The sequence below is a fragment of the Miniopterus natalensis genome, chromosome 2, assembly GCF_054644295.1.
Source record: "Miniopterus natalensis isolate mMinNat1 chromosome 2, mMinNat1.hap1, whole genome shotgun sequence".
Lineage (NCBI taxonomy): Eukaryota > Metazoa > Chordata > Mammalia > Chiroptera > Miniopteridae > Miniopterus > Miniopterus natalensis.
In genome coordinates this window covers 35304224-35319881 of record NC_142082.1, presented here as the reverse complement: position 1 = coordinate 35319881, position 15658 = coordinate 35304224, and the positions used below count along the sequence as shown (strand labels likewise).

Genomic DNA, 15658 nt, shown 5'->3' with positions numbered 1-15658 from the left:
CATCGACCTAGGATCCAGGCGATCGGGGTTCGATTCCCAGTCAGGGCACATGCTCGGGTTGCGGGCTGCAGCCGATCAGTGACTCTCTCATCTTTGATGTTTTTCTCTCTCTCTCTCCCTCTCCTTTCCTCTCTCTGAACTCTCTGAAGTCAATAAAGATTTTTTTTTTTTTTTCAAAAGAAAAAAAAAAAGTTCTTATCTTAAGCTGGAAATAGCTAGCACTGAAAAGAATGACCTGGACTGACTTCTCTTGTCTTTTAAAAGACACGAACCCTAAAAGGGGGAGAGAGAATATCTCTGCATGCTGTGGTATGCCTTATACAATGTTGGTGACCAACAGAGATACTCAGCCATTTATGTGGAGATGATGCACATATGATCTTAGCTCAAGGGCCCTCCACCTATAGGTCATTTACTCAACCTTTATTCTGTGGCCTGTTAGGTTGGACTCCTCCTTTGTCAGTGATCAGCTTGAGTACAGTTGTGCTTAAGGGCACAGGGAATGGTGGTTGGTGGCACATGTCATAAACGTTTCCCTGAGGCGTAGTATCATCTGTGTGCCGTTGGACACATGAGTCTACTTGGGGCTGAATATCTTCCGAGTTTAATGGGCTTTGGAAATGTATATAAATGGGAGGGGGGAAAGAGAGACCCGAGGGTACATCCTCACTCCTTTCCTTCCCTCCAGAGGGGACCAAAGAAAGTGCAGATGGCCATTGGGCCGTTGGTGAGTCATTGAAAGGATTCTTTTTCTTTCTCTGTCAGTTAACACAGCATGATTTTCATCTGTTGATAAACCTTAGGGAGAAGGGAGGAAGAGAGGCACTGCATCCTGGACCACTTTCAGCCTGTACTTGAGTGTCTTGTAGGTATGACTTCCTGACTCCCAAGAGCCACTGTCACCCCCACCCCCCATCAGTGCTGTGTTAATATTGTTAGTGTTGTTATCAGACCAACTTTTGGCCAGATGGTGGCAGGGGACAGAGTCCTGTTGGTTCCATCTTTCCAAGGTCTTGCACCATAGCTCTGGATCTCAAGCTGTTCCCGTGGGCACTCAGGAAACTGGCTGCTTGTTTGGGTAGTTAAGGCCTCGGGTTCCTAGGTTAATGCATCCATTCAGTATCTGGGTTGCTGTTCAGAAATGGACTAGCGGGTGTGCAGAACCAAGCACCACCACGGTCTGCAAGTGCGTGGACAGTGTGGCGGCCTGGTAGCAGGTGGGAGTGAATGGCTTCCCTCGGGGCAGCCTTGGCACGAGCCATGTCTGGGCAGAAAGCACTTGGCTGCATTGCTGACCTCCTTTTTAGTGAGAGCCTGGGACCTGAAGTACTTTCCTTTCATCTTTCTTAGGACGGGCCATACGAAACATAAGAGGAGGGGCAAGGTGGCTCCATCCCTGCATGGAGATGGGGTAGGACTAGGGGACAGGGCGCCTCTGAGCAGTGGCTTGCAGGGGACTGGCCACACACAGGCCCCATAGGCCTAGAGAGCAGCAGTGCAGCCCAAGATGCTTCTGCAGGGAAGCCAAGGGGCAGGTGCCACAGCCTCAGTGGGAGGACCATGGAAACCAGGGAGGATGGCAGCACAGCACCAGCCTGCCGGAGAACCCAGGAGCCCCAGAGTGAGCTTCCTTTAGAGAGACTTCGGGACGAGGGTCCTGGGTATGTTGTACTTTGTTAAATACCTTGCTGACCAGTCACAAGTATACATACACGTGTTTCCGTGTCTAAACCTTGCTGACCAGTCACGATGGAAAAGTAGCCTGCCACATGGGCCAGTTCTGCAAGGTGTTTAATATAAGCCAAATATTGGCAGCTTGTAATATATAAAGAAAAATAAACATGGATTGAACAGTTAGATGGATTAGTATAGTCAAAATAGGGCTAGAAAATCCTTGCTCAAAAGCTGAAGACAACTTTAATTTCTACCTAAATAAAAAGCCTAGCAGCACAACAAATGACTCTCTAGCTTGCTTTAAAAAAAAAGGAAGAATATCTCAAAACATTGAACTAAATCTTACTATAATTCCATAGAAAGAACAAAAACATTTGCAGGTGGTTAGCTTGTGATAGGTGATGAAGTCCCATTCAATTGGTCTTCTAATTTTTAAAATGCTTTACAATAATTATTACCAATACCATATAATTAGGAAGGGAAATTTATTTAAAGCTAATTTAATATTTTGGCTTTTGCATTCATTTATATACTCATTTCTCTATTTAAATAGCATCTATTGTATGCCAGGTATAGTGCCGGGGTCAGCAAAAAAAACCATGAAAACCATGACTCCCTGAAATCATGGCTCTTAAAACTAGTCCTTTGTCTCTATTTCCCTTCCCCCCAACTGTTACATCTTGTTCCGCCTTATCATTGTGTTAAGAGATTTAGATTAATTTTTAAAATCTTGTAATCCCAGGAATGTAATATGCATAGGAATGGTTAGAGAAGAGAAAATCTTAAAGAAATTTTAATCACTGGGCAGTTGGCTCTATCAAGGAAATGAACAGACTTGTTTGTGTAGACATGGAGGGCTGCTTAGGCTGAGCTGAACCCCTGTTGTAATTTGAATGCTTGAAAATGCTTTCCACTTTATTGTCAAAATTACTGCCTTAACTTCCTCCCTCTCTCCATTTGCCTATTTCCCTTGCTTTTTATCCTGTGTACCGCCAGTGTACAGCATAGTGGTGTTTAACTACTTCCTGGAGGCATTGTTAGTCATCGGGAGCTCTAGTTCGTTATGGATGCAGATAAATGGGGGTTCAGCCCATCAACTACAAGTTGGACTAATTTGGAAAATCTGGTTCCTCTGCTCAAAAGAAATGGCTTATGCTCCTGTAAAATAACTGTGTGCATTTCGTAGTTATTCTGAACCACCAGAATTTGTGGGTCCTGCTTGATGCTAGAACTGGAATTTACTTCCCAATGGCAAGGCGTCTTCGCCTAGAATGTTTGTCCCTGTGAAAGGCGAGGAAAAACTGGACAAGTTCCTTCTCCCTTTCCGCGTGTGGCGTGCCTTTGACTTTTCTTCTCCATGGTTAATATTGAGTGGAATGTAACCCTGAATCTTTCACCAGATGTCGTCTCGCCATCTTAAAGGGAAGAAGAAAATTAAAATGGATGTTTTGAATGTGCTCGACTTTTATTTTGTTCAGGCCCAAACTGAATGAGGCAAAGAGGTTAAAATCTTTTCTCGTTCCACCTGAGTAAGCATGAAAACCTACAGTCCTTAATCTTTTAAAAGAAAAATAGCCCTCCTCTGTCTGTGGGATTTCTGATCCATTTCTCCCACCCTGCTCCCCTGCTCTGCACTTTTTTAGTCAAATACTGTCTGGACTTTTGTGAGCCAATAACCTCCCTCCTCACCTCTTCCCCTCTCGTCCCCCACTCCTCCCCTGTGGTCACACAAAGCGAGGAGCCCACAAAGACAGAGTTTCTGGGTTTTGTATTTGACAGGAGGATGGAGTGCTGGATATATTTAGGACACAAAATGATCGGTTAGAACTTTATCAAAAAAGAAACGTGTTGGTATCAGGAGAGGGGGAATAAGGAATGTGAGAGAAACTGAGATTTTTTTTTTTAAATAAACAAATAAAAGAGAATATAACGTTGCTTTTCGTGACATTTAACTGACTTTTCCTTTGGCACAAACCAGTAGGTGTGGCAGTGACTTTGAACCTCCTAAATTAACAAGTGATATTAAAAAAAAAAAAATTCCCACGGGAGGGAGGGGAGCTGGAGCCTGGAAGCTTTCTGCTTATTAATGTCTGTCAATAATAACCAGGGCTCGTATACCGTCTGCAGTTTAAAGCCGGGGACGTGAGTCCTCACTGTTTTGCCTCCTGTTGCCATGATTGTGGTCAGGGCACTTCTTTGTGACTTAGTTCTGTGTCTGTATAACTCTTGGTCTCCAATGTGTCTGTGGCTAAACCCTTAGTGAAAAGTTCCAAACCCGGTTCCGTGGGTCAAATCCTGCCTACCACCTGTTTTTGTATGGCCCTCAATCTGAGAATGTTTCCTTCAGATGAATGACTTGATAATAGGGAGTATTACCTTTGAACTCCAGTGAAGCAAAATGCTGTGCCTTCCCAAAAGAGTGCTTTTTTCCTCATGAGTGATGCATATTACCAAAAAATTGTACTCAATTTAATTTTTAATTTTGTCAATAAAAAATGTGTGGGAATTTGTGTTCTATCTTGTTATACAAGTCCTTATATATAATTTGCTTGCATTTGTCTCTCAGCTTACAAAGCCTGAAATATTTACTATCTGGCCCTTTCAGAAAAAGTTTGCTGAGCATGTTTTACACTGTAGCACATAGAGACAGAGATTCTTGGCCTAAATACCTGTATTTTCTAAGAGTAAAGCTTTTCTGGCAAGGTGGATGTGAGTTACTATGCTTCAGCTTGTGCCACGCCCTGAGAAAACTGGCATCAGTTGTGAAATGTGGCATAACGTGGTCAGCAGCTACATGTTTGAAAATTTAAACTTACAGAATAAAATAAACCTGGGTTTCCCTATATAAAAATAGGAGCAATAACAGTACTTATTTCATAGGATTGTTGAAAGGGTTTAGTGAGATAATGCAAAAAAGGATTTAGTGGATGTTAGAAAAAAAGAACAGAGTCTACCACTGAGACTTACGTTTGTTCGCCTTCATGTGGCTCCTGGTAGCTTTTATTTTCACATTTTGTATCTGTGTACAGACACACTGTCCCTTGTACACTACAGGTACCTACCTAATGCTCTCATAAATTTCAGGTAATGGAAAATATACTCTGGTTGTGTCAACCTATTAATTAAGCTCTGAAGACCTGGGGACATCAGAGAGGAGATATAAACCTGACTTCTTTATTTTCTGCAATGCTGACCAGTCATGGAAGCCGGCTCCCTGGTCTCCTTGATAGGTGTGTTCCCCATATGTGGCAGAGTGCCTGCCACCATCTGCGCGCGCGCACGTGGGTGTGGGTGTGGGTGTGTGTGTGTGTGTAAACAACATGCCTGAGTGGAGTCCTAGGTGACGCTGTGCTCCAGACCTGTGTGTCAGGGAAGTGAAGGGGGAGTATCTTCTTAATAGCAGCTATTATTGATTGGACTTCCGGTGTGTGAGGCACTTGATTGGCCGTGTTATGTGCATCATTTCATTGACTTCTCACAATAATCCAAGTCAGAATATGAATCTGAGATTTAGAGAGGTTAAGTAACACTCTTAAGGGGTCACCAGATCCAGGTCTGCTGGGTTCTAGAGCCCATGCCCTTAACTGCTGCTCTTTCCTCACCGATCACCTCCTTTCCAGGGAAGTGGAGAAGGTCTTTGGAGCTAGCTAGTTTGGGACTCATGAGCATTGTTTTCTCCTTGAAACACAGACTAGAGCAATTATGTGGGCAAGTATATTATTAATGACTTTCTTTACCTCTTCTCTGAGCTCAAGAACAGCTGACATCTCAGAGTTAGGAATTATGCCCTGGTCACCAGGTCCCCTTGTTTCTCTCCTAACTCAGGGGTGTCATCACACATCTGCAGACATGGCTAGGCTGCAAGTTGAAGTGAGGCAAACTACAACACAAGTAAGGGGTCCAATCTTTAGAAAGGGCAAGCTTCTGTATACTTCAATTTCTTCTCACCTTTTTTGGTGGATTGTATGGAATCACATGCAAGTTAAATCCTTGAGCGCTACATGCTGGACGTTTCAGGCAATGAGAAATGAGCTTTATGGTAATTGAGAATGAAGCTAAGGAAGAAAATTTTATTATTAATCAAAGGCTTAATTGCCTCTGGGACATTTCAAATAAATGCCATGCTGTATTTAAGGAGCAATGTTCTGTAAGTGAGATGCAGAAATTCTTTAATTAAACCATCGTGGGTATTCCCTGATTGAAATATCGGCCTTTATTTTCATAGTTAAACCTTCATGATTCATGTAACAACTCAATCAGGGATTGAGTAAATTAAGGGCTCCTTGAAAGAACAAATCAATTGTATGAAACTGATTGAAATTATTTGTTATTTCTGGGACAGTCTTCATTATACTTATTTGTATTGATCAGAGCATATTTTTGGTGCATTTTCTATTTAGTGGTCTTGTAGAATAAGCTATTTTTCAGCCTGCAGGGGACAGATTGTGGCTATGGTATAGTATAGGGCAGACAGTTCTTAGAAGAATTTGTCTTAGAAATGGAACAGAAGTAAGGTTTTCTTGCCATTGAGAAAAGCAATGATGATGACTTGGATGGTTCCTACAATTAAGCAGGAAGGAAGTTGGTAAGCAAATTGGTCTAACAAACGTGAGAGTGGCAATGTACCAGGCCTGTGCTAGATGCTGATAAACTCGTATCAGCAAAAGGCTGAGTTCTTATTGCCAACTAAACAGACCCAGAGACTCAGACTCAGAAACAGACTAAGGAGACTTGCTGGCTTTCTCATCGTACTTGGAAAAAACAGAAACAAAAAAATGAAAACTTAGGTAGTCAAAAGTTTCAACTTAATAGACTGCTCACTTTGGCAAAAGAGCCTGACATGGAACTCAGTAAATTTTTAAAAGGCAGGAATGGTTTATTTTGCCAAGCTAATGCTGTGATTTCATTTAATTCTTAAAAAGAGAAAAATTACCATCTGAAATTATACCGAATCTTCATACAATCACAAACTTCAAAAAAAATTATTTAGATTGAGTAATGAGCAAGTAAAGAAGTCATCAAGTAATGGTGTTTTATAAAATGAGTTTGTACTGAAGCTTTTATCTTCTCTTTTCAGGGTTCTTGACTTAAAACATCCGAGCCCTGTAAAAGTGGTTGCATATTCAAATAAACACTTACAGACACACCTTGTGAACTGAGTCCTTAGGAAAAGGAAATGAGGAGAGGAAAGAAAAATATTTGAAGTCATATTTTCATAAAGGCTCTGTGGTCTTCAGCACATGTTGACCGATTCAGGCCAGGCTCAGAATGACAGGTCAGGTTTTGCTTGCTGTCTTGGGGCCACACTAGCCAGTGTGTCCTCTGAAAAGACTCTCATCCTCCAGAACCCCTGTTATGGGCACAGAGGAAGCCCTTGTGGTGCCCACCAGCTGCAGAGGGATCCCTGTGATGGGTTAAATGCAAAACCACACTCAGTTCTATGACAGCGGAAACCCAGCATTGTGATGTCACCGCGAGAAGAGGAATTCCTTTAGAATTCTGCACGATGATGCAGAGCAGTTACTTCTATTCTAATTTCCATGCCCCAGGAAGAGCTGTCTTAGTCCAGACTTGGACATAGACAAGCACATCTTCACAGTCTGTGAAAAAAGGAAAATGCACTGTGCTCTCCAGAGCAAAACTAACTGCCTTGCTCCTCAGCCTATTTCCAAGTGATCTAACTTACTTAAAGAGATGTTTATGAGGCCATGAAAATGAAATAGCTTAGGGTTCTGTCACATCAACTTTTTTTTTGTTCTTTTCTGTCACATGAGATATTTATGAAATCACTTTCTGTGACTCTAGTACATCTGCCTTCCAGAGCTCAGTGGTCAATACACAACTCACATGGATACTAGGATGTTCAAGGTTCTCATGACAAACCAGTCCCTGCTCTTTGCAGAGCGATGATGCCTATGAGCATGTCTCCTTAAGTGCCCTCTTGATCCCTGGTTCGGGTTCCGAGAGTCTCAGTCACCTCAAGAAAATCGCCCTTTCAGCATCGCGTTGCAGGCTCTGGTGTTTGCGGCTATGTGGGTTCTGTCTGACCCTTTTTCCTCTCTATTTGTCTCATAACATTCTATGTGCTGGGCTTGCTCTAGTTCCTGTGCTGCAGGAGAAGGTATCATGAACCATTTGATGCCCATATTATGACTTAACGAGTTGGAAAGTCTGTGTGTATAGTACATCTCCAAACTGCAGATATTTTATTCAGAGACAAATTGTCTGGAGACACTTCCTGGAGGCCTTGGCTGTTTGAGACAACACTGCATTTTCAAGTCCTGCCTCCAACTTGACCTGGCAGCAGTTAGCCAGCGTGCACACCACTGGATCAGGGGCAGGAATTGAAGGGCCAGTTGTGGGGCTGCTCCTGGCAGCTGGTGGTTGGCACCATCCCTGGGGAATTCCAGGGGAGCATCAGGGACAAGAGAGCAGTGCGGAGACCTGGGGTGAGAGAGGAAAGAAATGTGATGTTGGTAAAACACCTGTCAGTGGGAATTGTTACAGGAGTTAGATTGCAGTCCAGACTTTTGCCAAAAATTCATTATCAATGAATTTGTTTTTCTCTCTTGTTTATTTCAGTTTTGGGTCTCCCTAAAATGTCCCCTTTTGAGAGAAAGTACTTGCCTGACTTGATCCAAGCTAGTGAAAAAAGTTGTAGGACATGGAACAGATACTTTGATGGGTCAAAAATGAAGATTTGGGTTTGTTTGTTTGTTAGTGCCCTACTTTCAAGTAGCTTAATTGGAGCAGCACAGTTGTGGCAAAGAAACACTGATGTCCAACCATGAAATCAGTTGTCTGGGAATTTGGTGGTGATGGTGCAGAGACAGGGAATCAAGATCAGGGGTACTTCTCTCATTCACTTTCCCTTCTCAATTCCAGAGTGTGCCACCTCAGGGCAGCTAGAAGGTAAGGGTGATAAAAATATGGAGGTGGGGGTGTCAGCCCCATGACTCCCACCCACTGAGGACTGATTTTGAGTGACTACTTAAAGACAGGCTGAACATTGACTAATAATAAATGGGTTTGAATTTATAGGAAATAATTAATTTCACAACACACAACCATTTGAACATCTATAGTATTTCTAGCACTAGAATCAGTATAGTTGAAAAAGCATGGAGCCCCGCCGGGCGTGGCTCAGCGGTTGAGCGTCAACCTAGGATCTAGGCGACTGGGGTTCGATTCCTTTCAGGGCACATGCCTGGTTGCAGGCTTGATCAATGACTCTCTCATCATTGATGTTTCTCTCTCTCTCTCCCCCTCTCCTTTCCTCTCTCTAAAATCAATAAAACATATATTTAAAAAAGAAAAAGCATGGACAAATTAAAAAAAAAAATAGATTTTTTAAAAGTTTGATTCTAACTAAAGACAGAAACACAATTTGTGCCATTTTTCGATAGTTCATGTAAGATTAAACTTTTTTTGAAAAAGTGACTAGAGAGAGAGGGAGAGAGAGAGAAAGAAACATCGCTTTGTTACTTTGTTGTTCCACTTAGTCATGCATTCATGGTTGCTTCACCCACAGCCTTGACTTATCAGGACAATGCTCTAACCAACTCTAACCAACTGAGCTACATGGCCAGGGCTAAGGTTAAGCTTTGCATTTTCAGTTGTAGGTTTTTGCACTCAAACTGCTAGAATATTTGTGTGGAAAATGAGGCCATTCTGTGTTTAAATGAACTGTTGTTGGGTATCTCACTTGAGAATCATTTTATAATTTGAATGACAAGTCATATGTCCCTCACATACTCATACAAAGTAGTTCTCGGGCCACAATTACATTTGCTACTAATTTGTATCTTAGAAAGTGTTTACAGATGTGGCTGTGAAATGCTGTGTTCTAGTGGTGTGGAGTGGCTCATTTCCACTTATTTGCTGCTTCCAGAATGTACTTTATCCTGGGAGTAACCTAGTGTCATTCCTGAAAAACTCCTTAACATCCATTAGGCCACTTAGGCACGTGCTTAGCATTTTTTCCTGAAATTCTTTTGTAAATCAACAGGAAGCCTTCCTTCCGTGTTTTTATTATAAAGGGGGAAATGATGGTAAAACTTAAACACACATTGTTATTTTAACATCTAGTTTTACATCTCTTGAGGAGTTGTGTTTTTACTTAAAAATACTTTAGCCAAGAATCAAAACCAGAGAATTATGCCTGTTCCCAGCCTTCTGTCATTGATGGCTCTTTGTTAAATGCCCACAATAGAAAACATTGCGCTAAACTCACGCTGGCTTAAAAAGCCAAATATGAACCTGAAACAGCTCAGCACACAATTTTTGTTTTTAATTATTTAAGTAAATTGCTTTAGAAAACTTTTAAAAAGTACTTCTCACACCTTGCTTTATAAGTGACTGTGGAATTAGACACACCACAAATTTACTTTGTATTTTTCTTAATAAGTTTAAATTTTCAGTTAGCCTCTGCTTTTATGTTATAGATAGTACCAGGCTGTTTACTTCATGTTGAAGAGATCCAGGCAGTATTGTTACACTTTTTCTTTTTTCCTTAACTGCAAAAGTTGGATTGGGATAGGGACTGGTGAATTTAGAAAGCATCAGTTTTTTCTTTTTCCCCCTTACTTTCCTTCTGTGTTTATTTCATTTTGGAGCAGAGAATTATGGGCGGTTTTCTTTTCACTTCAGACTTGCATTCTCCTCCTTTTTTCTTTACAGTTCTCACGAGGAGAGGGTGGTGGGCTTTTTTGTTGTTTGGTGTTGGGGATTTTTTTCCTTCCTATTTCTCCTTTTCCTGCAGATATTGTTGCTGACCAAATTTAAAACAGTACAGTGTTTAGGATCCCTGCAGGACCATTTTAAGTATTTGGACCCGTAAAGGGCCCCAAGCAGTAACTACCTGAATTGCTTTTAATTACACAATGTAGCTGCATCATTTTACTTTAGATTCTTTTTGATAGATGCTGCAAGGCAATTGGAACCACGGATGATGGGATTAAGTGCCTCTTGAAGTGACTTTAGCTTCTTGTGGGAACAAAGGGAAAGAGGAGAACACTTAGTCCCTTTTTGCCTGAGCTGCCTTTTTCTTTGCTTGCGTATAAAGAAATACAATTAACAAACATTATCCCCAGAGGTAAATTGAAATGTACATGCAGACAAGAACTGCTCTTGACTGCAATTAGACATATATGATCCGAGGTATTCTGACCATTCATTAGTGCTAATTATTTGAGAAACAAGCCCAGAACAAATGATTAAAATGTAGGCGACATAACTGGGATTATTAGCATGTGTGATAAAATGTGCGCTCTGCAGCTGCACCAATAAAACGCTTTGGAAAGTGGCTCTGATTAGACAAATGCTTGGTTTGGCTCTGTGGTGAGCTCTTGGTGTTTGCTCAAGACCTGGTGGTGTTTACAACAAACAACTTATATCTTTCTTTCTTAATTAGTAGGAATTACTATGCAAATGTTGCTGTTTTGTAATTTAATATCCTATCGTTTTCCCTGCCTTTGGGTTTTTATTGCAGTCTACTGGTCTTGCTGGGAATGGGATAAACTGAGTTCTTAGGTTTTGCTTCTTTGCTTTCTTTAAAATGCTGGATGCTGTGGAGAACTACTGCAAAGTTTGTTTTTTTATTTGTTTTTGAATAGTCACTCAGCCATATCTAGATGTGATGAGTTCTGCTAGGTCCTCTTGTATTTGGAACTTGTATTAAGGTCACAGAGATCTGGCAAGAGTAACCTAGTCAAACATTTACTGGGAGCTGGCTGGCCTGGCCCATATGGATGGTCAGCGTTCTGCTAAGTCCTCCAGCCTAACCCAAGCTAAGTGAGATGACCCAGGGGGAAGGCAGGAGTAAGGACCAGTTCAGAGAGCTGGATAGCAACTGGATTCCCCTTGGAAATGCATCTAAGAGTTTGGGGTTAGCAAAGAAATGTGAGCTCAGTTAAATGTGGAGTCAGCAAGAGATTTCAGAGGCACAAATGGGAATGGAAAGTAGATATGAGATGGCAGAATGGAATCAGGGTGCCAAAGAGAACTTGGGAAATGTGCCAGGCAGACAGAAGCTGAAATTCGAGGTCAGTCCTAGAATGAATGTTTTGGGTCTCCTAACTTGTAGCTCAATGTTCCTTTGTCCCCTGCTTGCATTTCTGAAAATAGAGTCAGAGGAAGAACCATTTGGAGATTGTCTGTTTGGTGCCATGAAAACCTGCAACAACTTTTCAATCTCAAGTGGTCTGTCCTTTTCACCCAACAGATTTCTGAGCCACCTTCCTCTTAGCATATCATTAGCACTTCCCAAAGGAAGACAAATATCAGTGTTAGTGTAGATAAAATATAAAATTAAGTTAGCTTTTAAAATTAGTTAATGCATTCCATAGAAAAAGGCAAAAAAATTGTCTGATTATCTTGGTCTCTGGATAACCTGTTTCATCTCTCCTGCCATTGTCATAGAAAACTGTGAATAAGTCACAAATAAACCATAACATAAATTATTATGGATATATAGCTTGTGGGAAGGATTCACCTCTTAATTTTTTATTTTATTCTCTTTGAATTTACAATAAAAGTGTTACTCTCTGAGTTTGACCCATTCATTCTACAATACAAATTCAGTAAGAGTGGGTTTGCGGGGGGGACTAGAAAACAAAGGAAAAAGAAGCTGTGTTTGTATTTTGAGCTGGTACATTGCTAAGTGTGGCACTGAATTAAGAAAAAAGCCCTTAAACTCCCCTAAAATTAGAGCGCGTTCTAGGAAGTCTTGCCTTAAATAGATATTTAAAGGAATTAGTGCCTGTCACACATTAAACATACTAAAAAAACAACAACAACAACAAAAAAAACTATTAGAAAAACCCTTCATGATTATATCCATATGTTTAGTTTTAATTTTCATCACACTTAGCTCTGAATAATTAAGAAAGAAAAAAACAATCTTAATCTTATTGCGGGTCCCACACAATCAAAGGCACATACACGTGATTCGTGATCACAGCTTGTATTCACAGCTTTCGTGTATGTAGTATGGGTCTGGCAATTAGACTCAGACTGTGTGTTTTTTCTAAAAATTATTCAACGCTAGAGAGAAATCAATATTAAATTCTCCCCAAATCTACAAATCAGGATAATCAGGGGACTTTGGCTAATAAAATATCAGAATTTTAACCTGTGTAACATTTTGGCCTCATTTGATTGAGATTGACACTTGAAAAGAATTTTTTGAAAGAATCTAGGAAGAAGCAAACGGAGATTCCATTAACCAGATTATTTTCATGGCAGTTACCAAAAAAAAAGTTAAGATGCAGAGAGAGAGGACTGTTTTCTGAAAGTTGCAGAACCATTTTCTGGAGGGGGGAAAAAAAATTCCTTCTCATGATTAGTTTCATATCAAAGAACAGGTCATGGGGAGATGCATTAATTTGACACATTTAGCAGCCTTAGAGCTTTTGAAGAACTCTGTAAAAGAATCCATGGTTACATCTGTCAGGTGGACAGTCTTCTTTTGTGACCTTTAATAAAAAGTTAAGGATAAATTGATCTTTCTAGTTCACATTGGCTCAATTACCTCAAGAGCTGTGCACAAGCCAGGAAATAATCATCTCAGCTATAAATCTATTACTTCTTGAGATAGAATAACCTAGTGCTAATGGAATCTGTAAATGGAGAAATTTTGTGAATGGTCTTCTTTGTGAAACTTTCTGGTGGTGATATGGTAATAATTTTCCTATACCCTCCACTGGCTGTTTCAATACATTAAATACTAAATACTGTCTTCTCTGCAATTGGTTTTAAAATCAATATTCTCAGGCAGGAATGCCAACAATGAACAATGTAAACTGAAGGCTGTGCCCTGAATGTTCACCTTTGGCCAGGATTGGAACAAGTATGCTCTTTACTCCTGACACTCAGCATTTCACAATCAAAAATACCCAATCGTCTCTACAGAGGCAATGGGAAGTCAGAGGGCACGTTCCTTAGATTTTAGTTACAATCCGAATGCTCCATGTTCTGTGCTTGACAGGTGCTATCTCTCATAGTTCCCGGTGCTGGGATTGCACTTGGAAATCCATTTATCAAATCTCTCTGGGTAGAGGATCCTGAGCCTCATTCCTGGACCAAGTTCTCAGCAGCATCAACAGTTAACTATTAATGAACAACATCTTTGGATTCCTTTGTGTTTCCAGAAGCCCCGGGTTGAAGCAGCCCAGAAACAGAAGAGATGCTAATCGCATTGTGTGCTTAACCGTGTTCAGTGAAGGAGTGCAGCTTTCCCTCTTGACCTCGGTGTCACTCCAAGGGAAAAAGCCCTCCAGTTTTCCGTTTAGATAAAACCTTGCACCAAAAGTGGAGCAAGAAAGTGGGATTACAGTGAATACCCACCAGCAGGCACATGCTCCATTGTTACCCTCTCTTTAACACAAAACAAGGAGCTTTGTTTTTAGCTTTGCAGAAAAACAAAGCTCCTCTCCTGTCCCCTCCCTCTCCCTTTTCTGCCTTCTTTGCCCTCACCTCCGCCTTCCTTTCTTCCCTCCCACTTTCCTCTGCACCCCAACTTTACCTCCAGGGCCCATCCTTTCCCCCTCCCTCCTTTCCTTTTCCTCCTTCTCTTCCTCTCCCTCACCTCCCCTAAAATACTGTCTCCCCACCCCCTCCCCGTATTGTCTGCTGAGCTTAGTTTGCACAGAACTCTTCCCTTCCCTTCATCTTCCTTTCAGAAAAGTGGCAGTGTTTGCCATCAGAAGTGCTACCAGGCACCCAGGTGCCAGAGGGTGGAGTCACTCTGAGTGGTGCCCCTGCCACACTTATTAATAAAAGTCTAAGCCACATGGGATATAAATGTGGATCTGTTTTCATGGAAAACTTGCCCTCTTTTCTGGGATCCACTAATGGTCACACAGTTGTATGAGGGTTTCTCGTTCCTGGGATTTATCCCACTCACATGCTATATGCCTACTTGGAGAACTAGACTTCTGTTGCCATACCAAGCGCACTCCTGGGTGACAGTGAGGGTCTGGTCGGCTGGATGAACAGCTTTCTGTCTATGTTTGCACACCCCACAGCCCTTCCTGAGCAAGGGCCAGCTCGTGGTAACAGTATTTATTGGCTGCATGATCGATACTGAATTTGGTCAAATACGTAACATGGATATGACAAGGGAAACTGATTTCATAATTTTAATTTTTTTCATTGTAAAATATAAATAATATTTATATTTATATAAATACAGTTTACCATTTTAACTGTTTTGAAGGGTACCGTTCAGTGGCATTAAGTACTTTCTCGTTGTGTGAGCATCGCCACCATCTCCAGAACTTCCAGCTCCCCAAACTGAAACTGTTCCATTAAATAATGCCCCCAATTCCCCCACCCCGTTCTACTTCCTGTCTCTTGAAGTGGACTGCTCTAGCTATCTCCTGTAGATGGAATCAGACAATATTTGTCCTTTGTGCCTGATTTCATTGAGCACAGCGAGTAACTTAAATTTTTTTTTTAAATCTTCACCTAGCACCGAGGATATTTTTTCCATTGCTTTTCAGAGAGTGAGTAGAAGGGAGAGAGAGGGGGGTGGAGGGGAGGGAGAAATACTGATGTGAGAGAGACACATCGATTGGTTGCCTCCCACATGCCCCCTGACGGGCCAGGGATCAAGCCTGCAACCAAGGTACATGCCCTTGGCTGGAATCAAACCCGGGACCCTTCAGTCCGCAGGCCGATGCTCTAACCACTGAACAAACTGGCTAGGGCAAATTTTTGACAAGATGTTTGTTTGCTTTCACATTCTTTGTAAAGAAAGACCTCTCTCACCAGGTTCACTGGCTTTATCCCCTGAAGGTCTGAGAAGGCAGGGATGTGCACCAAAACAGCGAGACACTAACTTTACCAAGCTGGGAATAAATAAGGATTCTGTGTTTTTCCCTGTTCCTGCTAAATCTGTCCCTTATCTGACACCCCTTTTCCTGGGTAGACCAGGAGAGAATTCCCTCACCAGTGCCCCACCTTGTACATGGCACACCACCAT

The 15658-nt window shown here is 41.6% G+C and overlaps 1 protein-coding gene across 1 annotated transcript in view; it reads left to right on the top strand.

Moving 5' to 3' along the window:
- The first annotated feature begins 1560 nt into the window (after positions 1-1560).
- The window catches only part of CLYBL (citramalyl-CoA lyase), a 106086-nt gene continuing 91988 nt past the window's right edge, over positions 1561-15658 (top strand). Inside the window, exon 1 of the mRNA XM_016203838.2 lies at positions 1561-1661. Within this exon, the coding sequence (XP_016059324.2) occupies positions 1561-1661 (101 nt within the window). The remainder of the gene's footprint in view (positions 1662-15658) is intronic.